Below are 26659 nucleotides of genomic sequence, written 5' to 3' on the forward strand. Positions count from 1 at the left end.
GGACAGTCACACTCCCAGACTGGTGCCTGGGTGTGGCAGGAGAGAAAGGGTGAGGAGCTTAGGTTCAGCCTCAGGCCTCTGGCCTGAGTATTGGCTCTTCTTGGGCATGACCAGAATACAGAGGAAGGGCAGCCTGGGGGCATGGAAAGGTGCTGATTCAGGGTAGTTTGGGACATAGAAGGGAGTCACAGTAGACAGTTGGATGTGCAGATCTGGGTAGAAGGGAGAGCGCAGGGCTGGAGCAACATGGCTGGGGGTCACTGAAGCTGTGCAAGTGGATGAGATCCCTGAGGGAAAGGGTGCAATGTGAGGAGAGGGCTGAGGATAGGATTGTGGAAACACCCAGTATTTAACAATGGCAAAAGAAAAAGTGGAATGAGACTGAGGAGGAACACTTACAAAGATAAAAGAGTTTCCAGGGGGTTGTTTTCTGCAAAGGCCAAGGCTGCATAGAGAGCAGATAAAGCAAGGAAGACCTGAAAGGTGCCTGTTGGATTTGACAACTGGGTTACTGGTTTTGACCTTAAAAATAAAACAGCCAGTTATTTTACAGCAAAAATGGGTTCATTTGGGAATAGCAGAGGAATTGCAATTCACAACAAGCAAGCTATAGCAAATGCCATAGGCAAGTCCAAAAAACAAAGAGGAATGTTATTTTATAGAAAAAAAAGGAGGAAGTTGGGAGGGGATGTTTTGAATAAAAGTCCGTTGGACAAAAGTGAGAGCTCAGGGTGATGACAGTTACTCATTGGTTGAATTGCTAGGGTAGTAGATTTCTTCTAGGCGATGCAATGTACACCTTTTCCTGTTGGGGCCTGTAATTGATGATTCTTTCCTGTTGATGAGTCTTCTGTTGGGGTCTATAATTGACAATTCCTCCTGCAACTGACATCAGTATTACTGTATGAGAGCTTCCCCTTTTGGCCTCCTGCCTCCATCTTAGTGAGGTTTCCCTTTATTAAGTTTCACACTGGAAACCTTGGCAAGAGCAGGTGCTAAGAAGCAGAATCCAGCTGGCCAGTGGATTAAGAGAATGACATTTTTTTTTTCCCCCCCGCGGCACGTGGGCTCCTATTTCTCCGACCAGAGATTGAACCCTCGCCCCCTGCAGTGGAAGCGCCAAGTCTTAACCACTGGACTGCCAGGGAAGCCCCGAGAATTAGACCTTTCAAGGAGAGAAACTAGAATTTGGATGCTCCCAAAGATGCAGGCATCTCACTCCCTTGCCATGCATTTCCTCCTACTGTTGGAGAGTGCTGACTGATGGAAGGTCTTCCTTACAGAGGATCTCCTTACAGAAGATCTCCCTCTAGCATTTTCCCTCAGCTCTAGTTCAGCCCTCCAGGTCCACACCAACCAAGTCTATTTGCCACTGCAGAGAACTGTCCAGATCTGCCACCCCTCCACCATTCCTCATACACTCCAGACTCCCAGACTTGCCTTCAAGTCTGACCCTGTACGGTGGATTCTCGTTTATTAAAACTGGGCTTGTTTTTTGGTAACATTGGTCTTTATTCTTTGTCCTATGAAGTTGATGACTTTTCAACATTTTTTTAACCTCAACCTAGAATAAGAAATACACTTTATATTATGATAGGTGTATACATGTATGTATAACTGAAAGGAGATGCACTCTTATTTTCAATTCCATCTCATTCCGTTGCATTCTATGTTATTGTATTATGTGTTTTTAGAATAGCACACCCCATTAATTTCACAACTCATTAAACTGATTTAATGACTGAGGGTAGGACTGATATAGCCACCATGCTAGGAGGGGCTCAAAGGAAAAGATGCTAAGTTTTTGTCTGAATCCACCCCCTCCCTCCCTCCCTCAGGCTCTCCACAATGGAGCCAGCAGGCCTTCCCTTTAATCATGTTTTTATGGTTCTGAGAGGAAAGAAAACTGCTTCAGTCACTAGGATGTTAGCCAGCCTTGAGGAGAGTGGTATTTGAATTTCCAGAGTGACTCAATGACTCATAAAAGGAAGGTAAGCAGCTCTAATAGTGGAATTTAGAAATCAGTGGAGGAGAGACTGGCTTACCTTTCAAATCACGCCACGTGAGCTACTGTCCTGTACTTACTCATGAGACACCTACAGCCTGAGGCATTTTCATGACTAGAGGATGCTCTTAGGTGGCCCTACTACCACCTCTCATGAGACACATTTTAAATTTTCCAGAGTTTGGGAGTATGGCTACCTCTTTATACAGATCACCTAACCCCCACTCCAGCCAGACAGCTGTCTGGACTTGTGCTGCTCTGGTCTGTATGTCCTCTTCCGAATTCCCTCAGGTGGCTTCCCCCAACCTTGAGAACCATTGCCTCCTATAGAGCTTTCAGCAAAGAACATTTGGGGTTTTTTTTTTTCTTTACAAGAAAAGATGACTTATGTATTCTAACATTCTCATTCCCAATGTCTTTTCTACTCCTGCCCAGGAAAAGCAAGGATTTCTGAATTTACCATGACTACAGATAGAAGGATGTTGCCTTAGGAATAGCAGAGGTCTTCTCTCAGCTGCTAAACAGTGCCCGCTGCTGCCATAGACACTTGGGTCCTCGAGAAATCTCCTGAAGGACTTGTCCATCGTGTACTTGCAATGAGCCAGGCCCTAGGCTGGGCCTTGGCTACAGCCTGGTGAACAAAACTCTCTCCCTAGCCTCAAGCGTGCACATCCAGGAAAGATGAGTGAAGAACGGTGGGTCTCCCTCACTCCAGAAGAATTTGGCCAACTCCAGAAATATGCAGAATGTGAGTAAATGGATTGACGCATCTGGGGTGGGATTTCCTCTTGGTTGGGGAGAGCATTATTGGAGAGCAGAGTAGTATAATCATTGCAAAGCACAGAGAATGGGATCAGCTTATACCTCCTTATAAAAACAGAATTTGTGTCTTTAAACATAAAAACACAATTATCTTTATATTCTATAAATGATACATGCTCACCATAGAAATTTGGAATATACAGGGAAGGAAAATAAAAAGTAGGTTAAAGATCACAGCTAAACTCTATGAACATTTTGGATGCATCCTGTGCATATTGCTGTACGTGGTTGAGTTCCTGAATGTACCTTTTTTCTTTTCAGTCTGCATTTTTCACCTAGTGTAATATTGTAAGAATTTTCTCAGGTCGTCAAAATCTCTTTATAGCAGAACTTTTGAAGGGCTGCAAGCTGCTTGGTTACAATGTTACTCAGTCATTTGCTTTAATATACTCTTGTGTTTGGACCCAATGCCTTCTTTCAGCAAGATATGGAATTCTGATGGGTGTCTCTTTCTCGACTTTGCTCTGGAAAAACCTGGGCTTTTGCGTGGAGCTCTTGGTTTCACTAGTTGCACCCAGGAACAGTTTCAGTGCATCAAGCCACAGTGGTGGCGAGGCCCACAGCCGTGCCCCCCGCAGGCCACTCCTAATCCTGAATGGTGACAGGAGTCTGCCCGGGCTGACCGCTGCACTCTGCACACACACAGTGCCCGTCATGGTTGTGCAATAGCAAATTGTTGCACAGCCTGTTTGTTGCAGAGCCCTTTGTCTGGCAGAGCCCTCAGCTGCACTGCCAACCCCACCTCATCGTTGTAACCCTCTCCCTTCACGTTGGTCGTGCTGGTGCTTTTGTAAGTCACTAGGCCTGTAGCGCATTTGACCTGCCCTACAGAGCGTGCCCAGGTGGTCCTCCGAATGCCCTGTAGGCAGCCTGCCCCCTCCCACAGGGCAGGCAGCCCCTCCACTGGCCTGGGAGCCGGGGGCTGGGCTCATGCCAGCTCTGGCTCTTGCTCTCTGTGATGTGACAGCCCTAACACCCACCCCACCCTTTAGTCCCCCATCCCCACGGCCTCACGCCCAGCCTCTGTGTCCTCTGAAAGGGTTGGACTAGATGATCTCTCCCCGTGATCCCTCCAGGCCTAACACCCCATGACTCCATGTGCTTCCCCTGTAGGGCTACTGGACCGTCTCTCCTTGGTGACCTGGAGCCCGTGGCCTCTTGTCTGACCGCAGTAGGTTTAGAGAAACTCTGCAGTGTATTGACAGGGAGCAAGGAATCATCCTCCAGGGTAAACTCCATCTAATTCAGCCTCCTCCGTAGGTCAGCAAAGTACCAGGCCCTGTCAGGGATGAAAAAGAAGCAGAGAGATAAGGCTTCACCTGAGGAATCTGAATCTTGTTAGGGAGTCAGATATGCACTTGTGATACAAGCAGAGAACAGGCTTAAGACAGCGGGGAAACACCTCTGGCAGAGATGGCTAAACGGAGTGCACAAATGAGAAGGGAATTTAGAACTGGGGGAAACTGATACGAGTGGCTTAGAACAACAGAAAGTCTCTCACAGTTCCGGAGGCCAGAAGTCCAAAATCAAGGTATTGGTAAGGTTGGTTCTTTCTGAGGGCTGTGAGGGAAGGATCTGCGCCAGGCCTTTCTCCTTGGCTTACAGATGACTGTCTTCTCTATCTTTCACATGGTACTCTCCCTGTGCACGTGTCTCAGTGTCCAAATTTCCCTTTTTATCAATATATGGACACAGTCTTCTTTTTTCTTTTTCTGTCCTTACTTTTTTAATTTATTTTTTTATTGAAGTATAGTTAATTTACAATGTTGTGTTAATTTCTGCTGTACAGCAAAATGACTCAGTTATACACATATATACATTCTTTTTTGCATTCTTTTCCATTATGGTTTATCCCAGGATGTTGAATATAGTTCCCTGTGCTATGCAGTAGGACCTTGTTATTTATCATTCTATATATAACAGTTTGCATCTACTAACCCCAAACTCCCAGTCCATCCCTCCCCCAACCCCCCTTCTCCTTGGCAACCAGAAGTCTGTTCTTAATGTCTGGACACAGTCATTTTGGATTGGACCCACCCTACTCCAGTAAGACCTCATCTTACCAATAATTAATTACCTCTGAAATGACCCTGTTTCCAAATAAGGTCACACTCTGAGGTACCGGGGAATTAGGACTTCAACGTATAAATTTGCAGGGGATACAACTTAACTCATAACAGAGGATTTAGCTGGATGAACTCTGTGGGAAAAAGAAGTTTAAAATGTGAGTAGTAGATGGTGGGGGGAGGGATAGAAACTGTGGAAGCAAAGGTAAAGGGGCACAAAGGGAGAAGGTGTCTATGGGGTGGTAAGGAGAGCTTGTGAGCTAGATGGAGAGAAGCAGCAGGAGGGTGGGGAGGAGGACATGGGAGGGATGTGGGTAGCAGCAGGCCTTGGGCCCCGCATGTGAAGGCATGGCATTTGGACTGAGGTGGCCAAATGTAGAGCCATGAATCTGGTGACTATGTGCAAGGTGGCCCGGATGAGGAAGCTGCCAGGGCAGGGAGGGCAGGCAGGTCCTTTGAATGAAATCTCATTTGAAGAGCTAAGATGGGGAATGTGGCAATGAACAAATGTTAATGTGTGGGAAATTGCTGTGGAAGTTCCTCACAACTTGTGGAACGAAAGGAAGCCAACAAAGATATCTCAAATCCTGAGAGTCTGTGGAAAGTAAGGACAGAGGGGTCCAAATGTGGCAAAGCAGTCAAGGAGGGAGGGGTGGAAAGAAACCCGAGTATTTGGTAGGAAATGGCTCCTCCGTGGTCTTTTTTTCCAACCGTAAGCTTTGTCCTTCTCGGACCCATCCTCATTTTGTCAGTGTCCCAGGACTGGCTGAGGTGCTCCGGCACCATTTCTAATGGGAGAGGAAAAGAAGATACAATTCTTGGAAAATGATTAATCCTCAGAGGAAACCCTGAAAAAGTCACTTCTACCAGTTTTAGACTCATTCTGGCATTCAGTCAGATTGCATTGCCATAGCAACCCCTCTTCCATAACCACAAAAACAGTAGCTTTACAGTAGCGAAATAACTGAAGTGTACAGCCTGAGAATTGAAAACTTTCTCCAGTGCAGTTCCGGGTGGGAGAGGCCAAGAATTTCAGGACAAGAGGCTTTTTGTATGTCCTGTTTAAATGTCATAAACCCTGCCACTTCTCTGGGGAGAAGCCATGTTAAAATACTCTCAGCGGTAAAATATATATTTATTATATATATATAATCAACAGTAAACTTAATGTGAATTAAGGTTGTAAAGTGCTTGTCAAAAGGATAATGTGACAGTTTAAGAATTTTCTGTTACAAAATAAAAACAAGTGTAAAATTTTTGAAAAGCGAAAAGGTGAAATTAAAGACACTCATGATCCTATCTCCCAGTGAAAACCACCACTAGTATGTTTGTGTATAAATATAAATATCAAACTACACATACACCTACACATATATACATATATATATATTTAAAAAACAAACATGCTAGGCTATTTTGCGTGCTGTTTTCTTCACCCTAACAATATGTTTCAGTTATCTATCGCTATGTCCAAACAACTTCAAAACTTGGTAGGTTAAAACAACCATTTTGGTTTTGTTCCCATGGTTCTGTGGCTCGGGAACCCTGGCCAGGGCCCAGCAGGATGACTAGTTCCTGCTCCACAGTGTTTGGGGCTGCAGGTGGGATGCGTCACATGACCCAGCATGGCCTGTTCACTCACTCGCTGGGACCTCAGCTCTCCCCTCTGGAGCCTGTTCCTCCAAGTGCTTTCTCATCTCCCAGGGCCTCTCTGTGTGGCCTCTCTTGCCAGCAGGGTAGCCTGGACTTTGTACATGGGGCTCAGGGCTCCAAGAGCATAAAAGCAGCAGCAGGCCTTTTTAACACCTGGGCTTAGAGGTGCTAGAACATAACTCTCTCCACATTCCATTGGTCAGAGCAGTCACCGGCCTGGCCCAGATTTGATGGGGTGGACAATGGACTCCACATCTCATGGGACAGTGACACACAGCAGGGAGGAAGATTGGCAGCAGCCATCTCTGGAGACTAGCTAGCACACAACATGTCATGAGGTGTTCCCAAATCATCCAGTACTTTTCAGAAGCATGGTTTTTAGTGGTTACAGAGATTTCTTTTGAGTGCATGTACATTATTTTATTTAACCAAATCATTAATTGTGATCTTAGGATGTATTAATAGACTCATAGTTTCTAGTAAGGCAAACCGATATCCACATTCTATCCTACCCTGATCAGACCTTTCTAGAGAACTGAATTTATTTCTGGGCACCACAGTTTCCAGTGGATATGGACGAACCAGAACTTGTTTGAGAAGTGCCAGCAGCATGGTGAGGGGCCTCACAGCCTGGATATGAAAAAATGGATGAAAACACTATGCATATTTTCTGGAAAGGGGAAGACTCAGGGAAGGATGAGAGAGAGCTAGCTGTATTAAAATAGCCACAGTGCTCTTGTGGGGAGAAGGTGTAAACTTAATTTTGAAAGGCTTCAAGAAGTAGCCCTAGGACTAATGGGAGAAAAGCATCAGAAGAAAGACTTCAAAGTAAAGAATACTAATGGTATGAGTATTAGTAATGATTCCTAATGGTCAAACCTGTCCAAGATGGAACAGAATGGACCCCAAAGTGACTGAGTTTCCTTTCCCTAGAACTGCCTGGGCAGAGTTGGCTGAGACTCTAGAGGGGAGGTTAGAGCATCAGATGTCTGGTTGATTAAATGACCTTCATTAGCCCTGTCAATACTTAGTTTCTATGTTTAAACAGGTTTCTTTTCAACCTCACAGGGTGTGAGCATGTGGGGATGCCTCCTACTGACCCTCCCCTAACAGCTTCAGAGAGATAATTGTCTTATTGTCCTAATCCTGTTATTTGGGGGGAGGGATTTTTCCAGTTTTTTCCATGATTTATCAAGGACAGAAACTATCATCTTATTCATAAAGGGAAAAAGGGGGAAAAAAACCCAATAAAACATCCATGTTTACTTTTAATTCTCTAAGAAGTGAAACCAAACATTTCCTACATCAGCTAGTTGTTGCTTGATTTTGTAGACTTTTTAAAGCTAGGAGAGATCTTAGCCATGATCAAGTGCAAGTCTATTTTACAAATGAGAACACTAAATTCAGAAGAGCTCAGTGACTTGCCCAAGGTCACACAGAAAGTCAGTGGCAGAATAAGAATTAGAACCAATGTTTTCAATTCCAGGTAAATTCAGTTTGCTTCAATTCAGTTTCAATAAATTAAACAGAGAGTACTCATTGGAGCTCAACCTTCAACCATACATTGGTAAAGAAAAATAAATATATGTATATGTTAATTAAATTATAATAGAACAAAAAAAATTTTAATAAACATGTGCCAAAGATTTTATTTAACTCATTAATTAGTGGAGGAACCAGTAAGACGTTAAAGTTGAGAAGCGAGGTATGGACGGACCCTGGATGGATACAGATCAAATCCATAAATTCCTAGTTAGGCAATTTTGTAAACAAATGTAAGGATAAGATTGCTTGGTTAGATACAAAACTGGTTACTGTCTTACAGGACAACAAACCCTAATCTTTTGGGTTATCTGTTCCACCAGACAGTTCTATGCATATCTGCTGGAAAAAAATCTGTAAGTTAACGTGTAACTTCACTAAATCTGGTACATTTAATACGTTTAATCAATAGTAAACAGTGAGTAGAACTAAGTACATTCACCTAGATAGTCCTTGGGTAGCCTTTATTCCATATGACATTGAAAAGATGTGCTTCCCACTTTTTTTCTTATTTCTAAGTTTTAGGTAATTTTAAAAATAATAGCGACATACAAAGAAATAGAGAAAAAACTGGGGTTTGCTTCAGTGCCCTTCTAAGGCTCTGAGATGGGACCCCCTCCCCCTTTATGCTTCTGTTCTCTATTTAGTTCTTCACAGAGGAGTCTATAAAGTCTCTTTGGCCCAGAGTCCCATCTTCTTCCTTCCATAATCTTTTCATCTTAGTTACCACCAGCAATCATTCTCCCCTTGAGATAGTGGGAGAGGTGTAGACAAGAAGAAAGAGGGCCCAAGGCAGGGTTCCTGGGCAGGAAGGTCTCATTTAACCCCCATGCTGGTTCCCAGGTGTTGAATTCCAACAGGTCAGCAGGGTCCTCAGTGTGGGGCAGCCCTGATGCTTTTTTCTCTTGCTGACTTTTCGTACCTGGACAAAAATTTTAAATACATTTTAAGGAGAATGAATCAGCAAATTCTGCTATTCAGAAATATATTTCAGTAGAATCAGATCAAGGCAAAGTTTTTGACTTTAAGATGTAGATAATTTATAGCTCAAAATTCAAACCTGTCAGAGAAAATGTTTAGGGCTGATTTGTAGAACAATGCAAGGCTGTAAGTAAGCTTTGTTGAAACTTTGCTATTTATATTGGCCAGTAGAGTGAGATTTAATCACTTGTTCATGGATTCCTGGGCCCGTAAAGGGTCATGTCTAGTTGCTTCCATCGTGAAAGGGATAATCACAGCTGCTTCTCACCCACATCTCTTTTGGTGCGACTGGCCTTCTTTTCATTAGTGATGACTGGGACTCTGCCCACAAGCAGTCACAGAATCTATGGATAGGGAGAGACTTCTTTGGAAATAATGGCTCTCAAATTTGAACGTGCACATGAATCTCCAGGATTCTGTTAAAATGCAGATTCTGAATGAGTAGGTCTGTGCTTGTTCTGAGATTCTGTGTTTCTGACAAGCTCCCAGGTGATGCTGGCGCTGCTGGTTCAGGGACCACATTTTTAGATGCAAGAAGGTAACTATTCCTCCACCTATGACTGATGAGGCCAAATTATTTGGAGAAAAAGTGGGAAATCTTGCTAGCAATGCAAATTTTACTTATACAAATAAGCCATACCAGCCATTCAGGTCATTTATGATGAATCAGAAAAACTTAGTATCCCAAAGAGGGTTTTCTTTATCAGCCAAAATTCCCTCTGCTTCAACGTAAAGTATTTTTCTCTTATTCTATATGTAACACTGTGGCAGAGCCATCACTTCCACGGGTTTCCCCGAGAAGTTACCTTGGTGGGCCCCAGTGGTCCTCAGCCTTGGCTGCACACTGGAAATACCTGGGAGACTTTGAACAATTGCAGTGTCCTGCCCTCATACACCCCCATCCCTGGACCGTTTAATCATCATCTGTAGGCATGAGACCCAGGCATCAGTAGTGTTTAAAGCTCCCCAGGTGATTCCAACAGGCAGCCAAGATTGAGAACCACTGGTCTACCTTTTCTCCCTATGCCCCTGGGAATATAGGACATATGGGACGCGCATGACCAGCCCAATCCCTGTTCTAGCCCTCATTTATTCTGTAAATTTTTATTGAACATCGATTTTATGACAGGCAATGGACTACATGCTGAGGATAAGCAGGGAACCGGAAAAGAAGGCTAACTGGGAGACTGTTTTGGTGCTTTCGATGCTGGACTTCTTATACATGCTTCCCACATTCCGCCCCAGGGCCCGACGACTCCTGGCTGCAAAGGTGGGCCTTCTGAAGCAGTGCTGCAGGCCTGACAGCTCTGTTCTCACATCATCCTCCATCTTTCTAGGACCCTTGGAAAACCCCATTCTTGCTTTTGTGCATGTCACTGTGTTCTTGACTCCCTGAGTACTTAGAAAACTTATTCATACATCCCAGCCTTCACTGGAAAAAGGAAAATCTAGGAAAATTTTTTCCCTTCATGTGCCAACTTTCCCTTCTCTCTCTCTCTGTGTCTTTCCCTCCCTGGGTTGAGAGTCACTTATGATCTTCCCAATCTGTGGAATATGTTCCTCTAGGCTCAGCATCATGCTTTTTTTCTGTGTTGTAACAGGCAATCCTTACTAGTCAGCCACAGATACACAGGAACCTTGCTTAAGGTCTGCTCATGAAAAGTGAGGTCCATGGACCTGCATAATTGGTGTCACCTAAGCTCTTCCTTGAAATGCAGAATCTCAGGCCATGATGCAGACTTACTGAATTAGAATCTGCGTTTAAACCTTATCCCCAGGCAATCCACATGCATGTTACAGTTTGAGACGATCTTAGGGAAGTTTGAGGTGATATTAGGGAACTTGGAGGTATAGAAAGTTATCATGTACCTTAGAATTTCACTCTCACCTATGGGTTTTCAGATTCACTTTTTAAAATGTTGATTTATAGTTATTTCCAAGTTTAATGGTCTGACTAGTGCCAAATAATCAGGGCTCCTAACTAGAAGACAGTCCATAAACTTTGGGTTCTGGTTCAGGCAGCGCAGCTGACATTCTGCTGTAAACACTGAAGCTTCTGATGTGTCTGTTTGTTCTGAGGACATCCCCGTCCCACACAAACATGGCAGCAAAGATGCCTGTGAGGGAGATCAACTCAATGTTTTGTGACCACCTAGAAGGGTAGGATAGGGAGGGGATATGGGGATATATGTATACATATTGCTGATTCACGTTGTTGTACAGCAGAAACTAACACAATATTGTAAAGCAATTATACACCAATAAAGATATATATATATATATATATATATATATATAAAAGATGCCTGTGAGTAGGGCCAAATTTCCTCCTTCAAAAGGCTTTGGAGTTGCTCAAACACTAGGAACAAGTGCTTGGTTAAGGTCCCAGAATTCTTGGCATCAAGAAACAACTTTAGACCAAAACTTCTTAGGGCAGTTGTTATCACTAGCAACCTTGATCACAGAAAAGAGCCTTCTAAACCTCTAATTTGGGGGTAAAACTGTGTGCTGATGGTCCCACCAGGGTGGGTTAATGCAAAATGTGTCCCTACGTTGCCAAGCAGCTGAATAAGTTGACCTGTTGGGTGGAGTCCTTTAGTGCTGTCCACTTAAACTATGGGGAATGTTAGCCAAGGACAGCAATTTTAGATTTAACACAATTATAACCTTTTTTTCCTTTTGCAATGATTATCCAACAAGGTCAGCAGTATCCTAATTTATTATTATTTCTAATAATAAAATCACATTATAGAACAGCAGTTCTCAACCTTGACTATACATTTGAACCCCCAGAAAATTTTAAAATATACTGATTCCTGAGTTCCCCAAGAGATGCTGACTTAATTGGTCTGGGGTGAGGCCTGGGTTTCAATGTGTTTAGGAGTCCTCAGGTGATATTAACATGCAGTCAGATTTGACAGCCATTGTCATAGAAGGAGGGCCTTATCTTCTGATTTACCAGTATTCATGTATCCAATGACTCTAATTAGATATGTTTTTTTTATTAAATTTATTTATTTAATTTATTTATTTTTGGCTGCGTTGGGTCTTCGTTGCTGCACGTGGGCTTTCTCTAGTTGCGGCGAGCAAGGGCTACTCTTTGTTGCAGTGCGCGGGCTTCTCATTGCTGTGGCTTCTCTTGTTGCAGAGCACGGGCTCTAGGCGTGCGGACTTCAGTAGTTGTGGCACGTGGGCTCAGTAGTTGTGGCTCATGGGCTCTAGAGCACAGGCTCAGTAGTTGTGGCGCAGGAGCTAAGTTGCTCTGCGGTATGTGGGATCTTCCTGCACCAGGGCTCGAACCCGTGTCCCCTGCATTGGCAGGCGGATTCTTAACCACTGCGCCACCAAGGAAGCCCAAATTAGATATGTTAAAAGTAAGAGTGACCCACTCACTAGTTCTGTGCCCTTGAAAGAATCACTTAATTTCCACAAAGTTCAGTTTCTCCTTCTCTAAATTAGAGGTAACTATTATATTAGGGGTTAGCTGTGGAGGTTTAAATAAAATACATAAAGTGACTAGGACAGAGCTTAGCACATAGCAGGTACTCAAAATAGGAGTTGCTGCAAAGAACTGTGGTCATGGCTCTGCTTTGCACACTTAGAAATGGAACTCCATCTCCTGTGCGTTTGGAGGTGGTGTTACAGCACAGACTTGGGCAGGGTGGTCTCCACCGAGGCTGTGTGCTCTTGGGTCCACACGTGGTGCCTGAAGTAAGATCAGGGAATGCTCTGAAGAAGCCCCTCATTGTTCTTAACTATCTTCAGACAAACAGGATGGAGCAGTGCCCACTTATTCCTCAGGGAAAGAGCAACCCAGCCCAGAAATCTGTTGAGAAGAAAGCTGTGACAAAGTATCAAAGGACCTCCAAGGAGAAAGTAATGGGTCTCAAGTTTGAGAATTAGACGTTTCCCTTTTTTGAAAGGGAAAGGTGTTGATGCTATGAGCTCATAAAAGCCCATAAAACAGATTGATGTAAATGTATGGTGAGGAACACTGCTCATGGAAATCTAGGAGCCAGCAATCTCTTAGGTTGCTTTTTTCCTATTTAATTTTAGCCTAGTGGTCAAAGATTTTCAAATGAATGCCTCTGCTATTTTTTCTTTTTAAAACCTGTTTACTTGAATATGTACATATGATGAATATATGAGTGTATGTGTTTATATGTAAAACAAATATATACACCTATGTGTATATAAATATACATATCATACATTTAAATATAAAGCAAGATTAGCTCAATAGCACTTGAGAACCAAAGGATTTCTGCTAAGATGAATTGTGGAATCTCTAAAATGTGACAATAACATCAAAAATTCAAGTGACAAACAACCCAATCCAAAAATGGGCAGAAGACCTAAATAGACATTTCTCCAAAGAAGATATACAGATTGCCAACAAACACATGAAAGGATGCTCAACATCACTAATCATTAGAGAAACGCAAATCAAAACTACAATGAGGTATCACCTCACACCAGTCAGAATGGCCATCATCAAAAAATCTACAAACAATAAATGCTAGAGAGGGTGTGGAGAAAAGGGAAGCCACTTGCACAGTTGGGGGGAATGTAAATTGATACAGCCACTATGGAGAACAGTATGGAGGTTCCTTAAAAAACTAAAAACAGAACTACCATACGACCCAGCAATCCCACTACTGGGCATATACCCTGAGAAAACCATAATTCAAAAAGAGTCATGTAACAAAATGTTCATTGTACCTCTATTTACAATAGCCAGGACATGGAAGCAACCTAAGTGTCCATCGACAGATGAATGGATAAAGAAGATGTGGCACATAAATACAATGGAATATTACTTAGCCATAAAAAGAAACGAAACTGAGTTATTTGTAGTGAGGTGGATGGACCTAGAGTCTGTCATACAGAGGGGAGTAAATCAGAAAGAGAAAAACAAATACCGTATGCTAACACATATGTATGGAATCTAAAAAAAAAAAAAAAATGGTTCTGGAGAACCTAGGGGCAGGACAGGAATAAAGATGCAGATGTAGATAATGGACTTGAGGACACGGGGAGAGGGAAGGGTAAGCTGAGATGAAGTGAGAGAGTGGCATGGACATATATACACTACCAAATGTAAAATAGATAGCTAGTGGGAAGCAGCCACATAGCACATGGAGATCAGCTCAGTGCTTTGTGACCACCTAGAGGGGTGGGATAGGGAGGGTGGGAGGGAGACACAAGAGGGAGGAGACATGGGGATATATGTATAACTGATTCATTTTGTTATAAAGCAGAAACTAACACACCATTGTAAAGCAATTATACTCCAATAAAGATGTTTAAAAATAATAATTAATTAATTTAAAAAAAATAAAGCTAAGGAAGTAAAATATATAGTATATTAAATGGTGGTAAGAGCTATGGAGAAAAATAAAGCAGGAATGAAAGATGGGGGAAACAGAACAAAACAAAATTCAAGTGAAATCACTTTCTTGGTTCTCAGTCAAAATGCTGGCTCTATACTACTTTTGCAGAAGCCACACCAGGAAGACCCATGCTCCAAATTTTTCATTTTTTAAAAACTTTGGCCATTCTGGCTGAGCTGAAAATCTCCCATTGAAATAGATTCTAAAATATAGTGATTTTTCCTAAATATTTAAGCTACTCATAGAATAATTTGAATATAATTTGTGTGACCTTAACTGAAATCTGACCTAATTCTAACCTCTCTTCCATTCTGTTGCCTGAGTGGCTTTTTAAAAATAGACCTGGTTATGTTACTCTACTACTCAAAAAGTCTTCAACAGTTTGAAATCAATGTCCTTAACTCGGCATTCAGTACTCCCACAAATCTGGCCCCAGACTACTCTCTGGTTCTAACCTTGCCTAAAGGTCCCGTGGTGCCCATCTTCATATCTTTGTTCACCCTGTCTCTTCTGAGAATGCCCTGTCCACTTCATGTCTGCCTTTCAAAACCTTACTCATTTTTACACCCCAGCTCAAATGCTACCTCCTTCATGGGGCATCCCCAGTCCCCACCTTAACCCCACTCTCATCCTAGTTTTACTTCTTCCCTGTTATTTTACTTCTTCTCCACTCTGTGCTTCCTAGAGCTCCATATCATTGCCACAGCATTAATTACACCTTTCCTTGTGTTAGCAAATGTTTGGGAAGTAATAGTGAATAGTGCTTAAGGAATAGTAATACAGACTTTTGAGCCAGACTAGACCTGGGTCAAAACCCTGACTCTTAGGCAAGTCATTTAACTTTTCTGACTTTCAGTTTCCTCATCTGTAAACGGAAGAAAATATTACCAAATTTGCATGGACTGGTAGGGGAGAGCATATGAGAATATGCAGTAAAGGTCTCTAATAAAGGGCAGCTATTATTACCACAGTTATTCATATCCTGTCCCCAACTAGTTCATCAACAGTACCTAGCAACATCTTACTCTCCATAGTGTTTTCTGAATTGACTGGAAGCAGCCCAAATTGATGGCATCTGCTGCCTGGATCTCACTGAGCTATTAGTTTTCCAACATCTGTTTTGAATTTCAGAAAGAAATGTCCATTTTTAGGCAACAGCAGCGTTTTCCTGTGGCATTTCAATATGTCTCAATCCTGAAATGATTATAACTTGCGCTTGATTGAATCCAAGTCAGCAAAGTCATGGAGAACAGCCCAGCCCACAAGCACATCCACTTTACGTAGGCCTAAGAAAGCATAGCCCTCTGTACAAAGAGCCCAAACACCAAGGAACACTATATCAGCTTTTAATGACATTGCCCTTTGTTCAGATGTTTAAATTATGGCAATAATGGAGCTTGAGAAGCTCTTAATTATCCACAATACTGTGAGACAGAGAGAGTGCAGAAATCCTGGTTTTCTTTGATGTCTAGAGTACTGGTAACTACTCAGGATATTATAATGACAATTATTGACTCCCTTCTCTTGACTCCCAATTCCCTTATAAACTTAAAAAAAAAAAACCCACAATTTTCTCCAGTAGTTTCTAAATTATTTCCTATGGAAAGCAGAATTTTCTAAACTACCATGCTTTATGAATCCTGTCTCTGTTTCAGCACCAAGGACAGAACCCTGCCAGGCTTGATGCCCACCCATCCCACTTAATTAACAAAATTTTAAATGTTTTAAAATTTCTGCTCAGATGTTTATTCGATCATCTAATATATTGGTTTTCTGAACACTGGTTATATGTCAGGCCTTGATATGGTATACAAAGACTTACAGCTCTCAAGGTTGAACTGAGGCAGGAGATGAGCAAGAAAGGCAAGTTAATAAATATAACACCATATGACAGGCGCTGTTACAGAGTTATGTACAAGCCATGTGGGAGCCAGGGGAGGGAGTGATTAACTCTGACTAGTAAAGGAAGGCTTTTCAAAGGAGTTGACATTTGAGCTGGGTACTGAGAATTGAGTGAAGTTTGTAATACACAGAAGAGACTCCATGAAAAAGTACAGAGCATAATAAGAAGTTTCTAGAAATGTGGTTTGATGTGGCTGAAAAATGGAGTGAATGAAAGGTTAAGGGAAGAGATAAGGAATAGGCTAGGTCAGATCACCAAGTACTTGTATACCAAGCTAAGGGTTTAGGCTTTATCCTGGGAAAGTTAAGAGCTGTGTAAGGGTTTTGAGCAGAGACATGATCTAATCAGATTTGTGTTTTAGAAAGATAGTTCATACAGCAAGAGAGAAAATATACTAAAAAATAAATAAATAAATGAGAGGGCAGAAGGGCAGATAAGGGTGACATTCCTCCATGTGGTTCTGGAATGAGGGCTCACTCCATCATAATCAGGATTAGACACGGAGAATTTACTTGGCCCAGCTCCTATTCACTGTTCACCGTGTTTCACATATGGATTATGTCTCTCCAGATTCTTCCAAGAAGATAAATGATGTCTTGGCTGAATTTAATGAGGGTGGGAGCCTCAAACAATATGACCCACATGAGGTAAGAACATTTTCATTTCAAGCCTTTAAAAACCCCACGTTCTAGCCTTCCCATAATTTGTTCCTCTCTTAGAAGTTTAGCTCACTTTGAAGAACATGCTTCTCAACATATTTTCTCCCAAGTTTCAAGTGAGCCATTGGTGCTACCTGGAATCATAAGTTCCTCAAGTCCATTCGCCTTCTCACTGTCCTAGAAGGCCACATCATACCTTCTCTTCTCTCCTCAAATCTCTCACTCCTCCTCTCTTCCTCAATTCCCAGTTATCAACTGTGTTTTCTACATCACTGAGAAAATAGAAACAGTCAGAAGCAATCTTCCCCAAAATCCTCACCTTATGTGCCCACCTAGCTGTACCTTTTCTCCTGTAATTAGGGACAAGCTCTCCATGCTCTGATCTCAGTCTAACCCCTCCGCTTGTGCACTCAGTCCCATCCTATTTGGTCTATTGACAGGCATTGCTTCAGCAACTTATTTCTCTCTCACTCTCACTCCATCTCCTTCCCATCAGCTTTCTCTATGTATTAGATCTTCCTCATCAACAAATAAACATACTGCTCTTTCTCCTACATTAAAAAACATTTTTCTGGCTCCACTTCTCCCTCCAGCTACCACCTCATTTCTCTCCTGTCCTTTATAGCAAGTAAGCTGTGCAAAAGATGTGTCTATACTCATTGCCTCCAATTTCTCCTCTTCCCACTTTTCTGAAAGCTCTTCAAGCAGCGTGTAACCCCCACGCCTACACTAAAATCACTAGTCAGAATAGCCAAGGACCTCCATGTGGCTAAAACTCAAGTCATTTTACTCAACAGCATAGGACCTGATTGGTCAAATCTTCCTCCACTTCCTTCACTTGGTTTTCAGGACGCTATACTCTTCTGATTTTCCTCTTACCCCTTTATTTGACATTTCCACTTAAAAATCAAATATGTATCTCAAACTTAACATAAGCTAAACTGAGCTCCTTGATCTTCCTCTATAAAACCTGTTTTTCCAGCAGTCTTTCCCATTTCAGTAAATGACAAGTCCAGTCATCAAGTTATTCAGCCTAAAACTATGGAGTCATCATTGACTTTTCTCTTTTTCTCACATCCCACATCTAATTCATCAGCAACCTCCATCATTTCTACCTTCAAAATACATCCAAAATCCAGACATATCTCACTACCTGCTCTGCTATCACCGTGACCTGAGGCACCACCATATTTTGCCCAGGTTATTGCAGTAGTCTCCTCATTAGGCTCCCTGTTTTTGCTCTTGACCTTGAAAGTCTATTCTTTATGCACATCCTGAGCAGTCTGTTAAAACTGAAATCAGATCATGTCACTGCTGTGTTCCACAATCTTTTATGGTCTGCCCACCTGGTACTCAGAGTCAAAATCAAGGTCATTACAATCTGCATCTCCCCTACTATTGGACCATTACAGTCTGCATCTCCCCTACTATTGGACCATTACAATCTGCATCTCCCCTACTATTGGACCATTACAGTCTGCATCTCCCCTACTGTCGGACTTCATATCTTGCTACTCTTCTTCCCATTTTTTCCCAGCCATATTAACCTCCTTGATACCTTCATACAAGCCAAGGCTGCTCTAACCTTAGCACCTGTGCCATGCTCTGGCCTCTTCCTGCAATGTTCCTCCCCCAGATATCCATATCATTCATTCCTTCACCTCCTGCAAGTGTTTGCTCAAATCACCTTCTCAGTGAATGTCACATTCTCTATCTGAAATGTTAAACCCTCTTTCCTGACACTTCCTATCTTCCTGCTCTGCCTTATTTTCCTCCTTAGTGCTTCTCACCATCTGTCACACTGTATAACTTACTTATTTAATTGTCTATCTCCCTGACTAGAATAGTTTTGTTCACTGCTATGTCCCCAGTGCCCAGAAGAGTATCTGGCTCATAGCAGGCACTCAACAAACATTTGTTGAATGAATAAATGCATGCAAGACCTCCCCTACTTTCAAATTCAGCTCATCTAATGTTTCTTGAGCATCCAGGCACTGTGCTGAATGCCGTAGAAGATATGAAGATGAGGAAGCATAGTTCCTCCCCTCCAGAACTTACTTCCTACTGACAAGGCCAAGTTTAAGAGCCATGACCCTGGAGGTTATGCTCTTAGGTTAGACCCCTAGCTTTGCTGAGAACCAGCAATGTGGCTTTGAATATTTCACCTCTCTGAGCCTCAGTTTCCTCTTCCGTGAACTGAATATATAAAACAACCAAGAAGAAAGACCTTGAAGTTTGCAGATGAGTGAATTAAATAAGATGCTTTTTGCAAAATGTCTAGCACTTTAAGGACACTTAAAATTAGTGCCCATTATTATTACCCTTCTATTACCTTTCCCCAAAATGTTTTAAACTCAACTCCCTTTTCCCTGGGCCTGGGTCCTTTTATGAGGGCTAATAGCAGAAAAGCAACTGATAAGCAGGACAAACTTGGAAGCAGGCTGGCCGCTTATTTATTCATATTGTCATCCTTTCAACGAACCTTGAGTTAGCTCCTTCTCTTCTGGGCCCTGGAAGTGAATCAACAGAGCCCACACCCTCGAGGTACACCTGAGAGGTGCTTTGAATAAAATGCACTGATCACCTGAGAATGAAACAGGAGGAAGGGTGCCAGAACAGGAGCCAGATTGAGAACGCACCCTTTCAAAGAACATTCCTGAGGAGGAACCATGTGGAAATGATGCCAAAGCCAGCAAAGAACTTGCAGCCCCCCAGTCCCCACCCCCACCTCCCAAAACACAGGAACAAAGACTGGCGGGGGCTGCTCCTCAGCCTGTCCGCCCTGCAGCTGACGAGAGTGGGAGGGGAACAGTTTGGTCAGGGCTACCGAGGGTGTGAAGGCCGTAGGAGCTTTCAGAAGCAGGCTCCCGCCTCCATCAGGCTGGCCCCCGCTCTTTATACCCTGCCATTGCCATGTCCTTGGGGAGCTCCGTCACTCTGATTTCTTTCTCTCTCACAATGTGGCTGGCTTCAAGTAGGTATAATGTCCCAGCACGGGGTTCAGAAACAACAAGGGTTTAAATTCTCTTGAGTTTGATGGCTTACTGCTGCTAAAATGTCTCAACGAGAAATGAGTTAGCTGTGGGAAGGGGCAGGTTGCTAGGAAAGGGTGGCTGGGAATAAAAGTTTACAGAGTGGCAGGGCTGCATCTGGCCATGACACGCGTGCCCTTGCCCACCGGCACCGAGTGATTCTCTGGAGAACAGAGCACAGCTGAAGATGGCCAGAAAGCAGACGGAAACAGTGCAGCCAAAAAGGTAAGGGGGCCTGGTATCACCATGATCTTAGACTCAGACACACCTTAGCACAAAGCATAGCTCTGCCACTTGCTTTATGACTTGAGCAAGTTATTTATGTTCTCAAAATTTTTTTCATCCACAAAATGGCAGTAATAGTACCACGTCACACTGTTGTTTTGAGGCTTAAGTAAGATCACGTATGTACAATGCTCAATAAACTCTCCATCTAGTTCTCCTTCCTTCTTTGACCTGTGGAAGAATTAACAATTGCCTAGCTAGTTTCCGCATGAAAGTTGCAGTTTCTGGGGAAAAAGAAAAAATGTCTGAACAATGGCAGTGTCTAAGATGTTACTCAGGGCTCTGAGAATTGTCAGCGTGCTACATAGTGGTTGTTTATCTGGTTTGGGCAGAGTACGAGCCACTCCCTACCCATCACACATGTACCAAGCAGCTACCCTGAGCCTGGCCTGTGCTCATAAAGAACTTACTCCTTTGCAATCCAGATATCACTTTGAGAGTGGCCCTCAGGCACATTTCCTTGCCTACTGATCTTGGGGCGCTTAGAGGGAATGGCAGGGAACACGATGTCAGCACCAGGGCCTGGGCCAGATCAGCTACTAGAGCAGGAACACTGGACTAGGAGTCAGATGATCGGGCTTCTGGTTTTGCTTTGCTGCTAGCTGGCTGGGGCAAATCAGTAAAATTCCAGAGTCTCAGTGATGTAAGGAGATCTAGTCTACTCTGAGCTCTTCTGACATGAATGCTCTGTGTTTCTGGGCTTATTTTATGCCATTTTGTTCCCCAGGATAGGGCCATAAATGGTTAGACATGTGTTCAATCATCATTGTTTTCTAAGTTCTCATAATAGTTTGTCAGTTCTTCTGCTGTGACACTCACCACTGTTGACCCTGTATTAGAATTATTTCAATACCTTTCCCACTGAGTCTCTTAAAGGTATGGGCTCATGCCTAATTCACTGGTGTGTTCTCCAGTGGTGCCCAGCACTGTGTCTTGTACCTGGGAGACTCAGTACATATATGTTGACTGAACAGACCCCACAATGATTGATGACAGCCAAGTGTACCAACTGGAAACCCAACGTCCATTAGAATACCTATCAGGAAATACCGTGATAGGTGGTGTGGAGGATACAAAGATGAAATAAGACATTTCCCTACCTTCCAGGAGCTCTAGATCTAGTCGAGGAACTAAGGTGTGTATGTCATGAACAACTGGATATTGCGAGGGCAGCAGATATGAGTGTCCCAAGTCAGGAACCAAGGTGGAAATGTATAGCAATTCAGGCACAAGAGATCATACCAGGCTTCCTGGAAGAGGTGGCATCTGAGTTGGGCCATAAAGGATAGCTGGAATTTTAACAGGTAGAGAAGGAAGCAATTCATGTAAGTACGTGGAAGCTTGGCCAGGAAAGAACACAGAGATCAGTGTGGGCAGAATGTGAAGGTACACACAGAGAATAGTAGGAGAAAAGACCAGAATGGTCTCCGAACTTGAAGTAGCTACAGATCTAGGTTGGAGTGGGATTATGGTAGGGCTGTGAATCCCAAAGGACTCAGGGAGTGCACAGGATGATCCACTGGACTGTAGGAACCCTGCATATTAGACCTTCTATTTACATTGATTTTTATCTCATCTAATTTCCATTTTCTAATTTCTTTGTGTGTCTTTTATAATGTGTAGTAGCGGAGCACGGTAGTACATATATATAATGTATAAGTAAAGATAAATGGCAATGTATGCTTGAAAATCTTACAGAAGGGCGTGTGATTTTAAAAGTTTGGAGACAAGCGGTCTCAACTCTCCCATGAGCAATTAGAAGCCATGGAAAGTTTTTGAGTTGGGAAGCAGTCTGATCAGAGTTGCGCTTTGGGAAGATCACCTTGGCAAGGATGGAAAAGATGAGAGGACTAACAGATGGAGGTGGAGGCCTGGAAGCCTTTGAGGGGCGTTGCAGTTGTACAGGTTGGACACATGAAACAGGAGTCGAAAACCAGGAGCATGGGGGACTTCAACAGCCGCCTTGTCAGGGTGGGGCCGACGGGCAATGGATACAGAAAAGACCTGGATATGACAGATGTTGCGAAAGAACAGTGGAAAGAAGGAAGGGACAAGAATTGATCTCAGACAACTGGGAGTTCAAGCTGAGCCTGGAATATTTGGAGGATAATGCTGCCATTGACATGAACAGAAACTGTAGGGTCAGGAAGAGGAACTGGTTTAAGGAAGAATCCAATGGAAGTTTAGAACTTGAGATCTTCTGGTCCAGCATTCACAGTTTGCTAAAGAAAAACCTGAGGTTCAAAAAAGGAAAATGTGGTGGACCTCAGACCAGCCACGAGGTCTCCTGAATCTCACGCTGACCTTGTTTGAAGATCTTTCAGCTTTGGTTTTTTAAGAGCATTATGTAAGACTTTGTTTAACTGAATTTCCTTTTTTGTTAAATCATTTAGTATACGCTGTTTTCCAGAAATATGCTGATAGTTTTCAATTTGAGGCCAACCAGAAAAAAAATTAACAGAACATTTTGGAACTCAAAACTATATTGTAAAACAGTACTTGTCGATCAAAATAGTGCAAAGGAAAGGACGATGCAAAAAGAGCCTTTTAAAATAAATTAATAATAAAGATGAGAAGATCTAAAAAAAAGACCATTGAATTTGTGACCTTCAAGAGAGCAGATTCAGAGGTGATGTGCTAGAATCCAAATTGAATGGATTAAGGAGGTGAGAAGTGTGAAGGGGAAGGGAAGAAGCACAGGCTAGTAGCTCGAGCAGCCAGCAGTTTCTTTGGAAGAGTGACCTGAACGTGCCTGCAGGTAGACAAGCAGGTGCTGGGAAATGCCATCAGAGGCAGGGAGGGTGGAATTGCAGGTCATGGTGGGTTCCACTGGGAAAGTGGGAGGAAAAGATTTTGCTGATGTGTACTGGGAAAAAGAGGATGTGTGTGGAAGGGACATTCTGAGGTGTTGAGGCAGTGGAGACAGAGAGGGACAGAAAGAGTACAAGAGAGAGACACAGATTCTGGGGCAGGAAAGGCAGAGAGATAGAGATTGGTGGCTGTCACAGGAAATGTGAGTCCACCATTTGCTTAGAGATGCCTTCATCTGGTAATGAGCCTTCATTATCTTCTGTCCAACTGAATCAGGCTTCCTTCACTCTGCTAAAGAGATGTTTAAATAGCCCAGCCTGGGGCTAAGGAGAAACTGCCTTGCAAGCTCTCTCCTGGTGGGGTCCAGAGGGCATTGCTTGTTTTAAGGACCAGGACTTTGTATCCAAAACCTGATCGTGCACGTGCCAGCCAACTCTGGTTCTGGGAAGGCTCCCAGATCTTCCAGAAGAGACAAGGGGTTAAATGCTACCAACATTTTCAGAGAGAGCCAAGTAGGCTCCCAAAAAGGGATTTTATCGCTATTATTCACAAAAGCCTGCACAGCAGATCTTGGAGGAGTGCTTCCTCAGATGATTTCCAGGAGCATCTGCTGATTTGATGAAGAATCTGATGCCATCAAAGCACAAGCCAGTGATGACTCACTGCTCACTGTTGTTGCCGAGTGTTTGCTGAGTGCAGCAGCCCTTTCTGGCACAGTTCTCCCAACCTGGGACCAGAAGCCAGGCAGCACTGGACGACATACAGCAGGGAGAGGTTTTGGCTTTGTTTCTTGGTTTTTACCTTCTGTCCTTGGCTTCCTGCTCTTCTCTCCTAGTGCCTGAAACCTTCACAAGGACATGGTTTGAGAGCAGTCGAGCCAGACACACACCCTGCCCTGTTATCTTGAGGGTTGTCCAAAGAAGGTCAGTTATGAAAGTAATGAAAGATGGAGCCTGTTCTTTTTTATTTTCTGAGACCTGAATCCTCAGGAATCACATCCCTCACGGCATAAGCAGAAAATTGACATACCGCAGAAGAGCGATTTCTTTCCATTGTGTTTTCAACTACATCCTTCTTCATCTTTTTTTTTATTGCGATACAGTTGATTTATGATATTATATTGGTTTGAGGTATACAGCATAGTGATTCAATATTTTTATAGATTACACTCCATTTAAAGTTATTACAGAGTGATGGCTATATTCCCCTGTGCCGTACAATATATCCTTGTTGCTTTTTATTTTATACATAGTAGTTTGTATCTCTTAATCCCATACCCCTGTCTTGTCCTCCCCACCTCCCTCTCCCTACCATTCTTCTTCATCTTACCTAGGATTCCAGGGCACTGACCTAGTCCTGCTCATTAGAGACAAGACCCTCATGTGGTCCCCGACTCAGGCAGAGCCCTCACTCCCAGTGCTCAGTCTTCAGCACCCCCTTTTCTTCCTAAACTTAGACATGTCTTGTTACGAAAGCCTCCCATGGTTCCATGGCCCACCAAGCCCCAACACACAACCACCAGCGTTTTCTCTTCCTCACGTCCTACCCCCGCTCCCTATGCTTGTCACCCTCTATCAACTCCCAGGCCTTTTCATTCCTGCCCCCACCAATCACTCCACTCCCTTCTGCTTCCCTTGCCATTGCCAGCTCCCCCATTCTTTCTTCTTCTCTCCCGCCCTCTGCCTCTTCACTTCTCTCCACTGACTTTTCCCTCTTTATCCCTTCTCAGCCTATTAGCTACGACGTCTTCAAGCTGTTCATGAGGGCGTACCTGGAGGTGGACCTTCCACAGCCACTGAGCACACACCTCTTCCTGGCCTTCAGCCAGAAGCCCAGACAGGAGACCCCAGACCACCCAAAGGAGGGGGCCAGCAACAGCGAAGCCAGTGGTCCAGGTACATGGACCAGCATTCCCCAAGATGGAAGGGAGATTTTGCAGCTCTAACCCACTTGCCACAGGTTCAGGCTGCACTCCTAGACGGTCCTCTGTGTCTGGTAACTTCCCTATGGGGAAGAGTGGGTCACGGAGACCAGGGGACCAAGACTCCTGCCCTTTCAGGAAGCCCTGTCTGATGGATCTCTCACTAAGAGAAATAAAGAGGGCATAATTCCTGCTACTCAGGATCAGAGGAGAGGATGGGGAGAAGAGGAGGCACAGCCTAATGTATGGCAGGGGCGGGCGGGCCGCCCACAAAAGCTGCCAGTCCCTGGAGAGCACATTCAGCTCTTGTGCCCAGGCTGGGACGAGCCTGGGAGAGTCACCGGAGGGGAAAGTCGTGGTTACTGTCTTTCTGAAGTTTGGGCTATAATGGGGGAGACACTACCAACCCCAATAAGTGAGCATGAACCCAGCTGACACCAGAGACATGGGCATAACCCAAGTGATCCAGACTTTGTGGGAAAGTCTCCTACCTGCCTCTCTAAAAACCTAGAGGGCATGGGCTGGTCACTACATCTTCTTTTTATTCCCCAGATTCCAACATACAGAATGCAGATAATGCTGCCAAAGCAGACGAGGCTTGTGCCCCTGATATGGGTAAGTCTTTGGGGGAGGAGTGGGCAGTACCTCATCCTTGGGGAAGGGGGAAAATCTAACCAGCAGTTTTGTCTCCATGTAATTGTATGCCTTTGAGCAGATCTTGTCTGCCTCCATCTCTGGGGCCCCTGACACTCAAATGTGTTGGGATTCTGAGGCTGGATGAAGGTTCTTGCTTCATTTGTCCCAAAACAGGGCGGGTCAGAACTTCGGACAGCTCATTACATGTTTACTTCTGATGGGTCTGCCTAGCCAAAGAGGGGAAAAGGAGAAAGTGTACCGTGGGGGGAGCGGGGGGCAGAGAAAGAGAGAGAGACAGAGAGCATATGGGAAGAAATGGCCGTACGGCTGAGGTGGAGATGACGCTACCAGTGAATGGCTGAAGGGGGTTACGGAAAGAAGGTAAGAGTGTGCTCTGGTTGATTTCCCACGATATTTACATGCACTTGTTTGAACAAGTTGAGAGGAGCAAGAGGAAGCCAGCTAATGTTGTTTTGAAGATCTATTTGCCAGGCACCTGCTTTATTGCATGTTTCACCTTAGCCTTTGTAGTCATGCCACGTCACACACTGAGGAGCTGAGGCTTTAGGAGATTACATACCACTGTGCGAGCTGAGGAGCTGGGGATTCAACCCAGAAGTGTCCATCCTCCAAGCTGCTGCTCTTTCCTGCACGAAGATAGGAAGCAGTGGTCTCTCTTGAGGTGCCTGGACTAAGGTTTGTCTCCACGTAAAGGCACCAGTTTGGTTAGGTCCTAGTGGAATGATCAAGGCTGCATTCCCAGTGGAGCCACCGTCGTGATGCCTGGCTGTCCATGCACCCTCTCTTGGGTCGTGACTGATGTGGAAACTTCCCCGGCACATTTATCAATGGGAGGCCATTCCTCTGTTGACAGGCTATTGACAGGCACAGTCCCAAGTGCAGAAGCTCCTAGTAAAACTGGAAAGAACAAAGATTATACTCCTTGACCT

At 43.8% G+C, this 26659-nt stretch overlaps 1 protein-coding gene across 4 annotated transcripts in view; it reads left to right on the top strand.

Annotated features, from left to right (window-relative positions):
* Window positions 1-2623: 2623 nt before the first annotated feature.
* DGKG (diacylglycerol kinase gamma) overlaps window positions 2624-26659 on the top strand; it is a 165596-nt gene continuing 141560 nt past the window's right edge. For all 4 annotated transcript variants that reach the window (XM_082392943.1, XM_082392944.1, XM_082392945.1 and 1 more), the window contains exons 1-4: window positions 2624-2753; window positions 16936-17012; window positions 24882-25047; window positions 25626-25688. In XM_082392943.1, coding sequence (XP_082249069.1) covers window positions 2687-2753; window positions 16936-17012; window positions 24882-25047; window positions 25626-25688 — 373 coding nt within the window. In that variant the 5' untranslated portion in view covers window positions 2624-2686. The remainder of the gene's footprint in view (window positions 2754-16935; window positions 17013-24881; window positions 25048-25625; window positions 25689-26659) is intronic.

Source organism: Balaenoptera borealis, assembly GCF_965194805.1.
Source record: "Balaenoptera borealis genome assembly, chromosome: 5".
Lineage (NCBI taxonomy): Eukaryota > Metazoa > Chordata > Mammalia > Artiodactyla > Balaenopteridae > Balaenoptera > Balaenoptera borealis.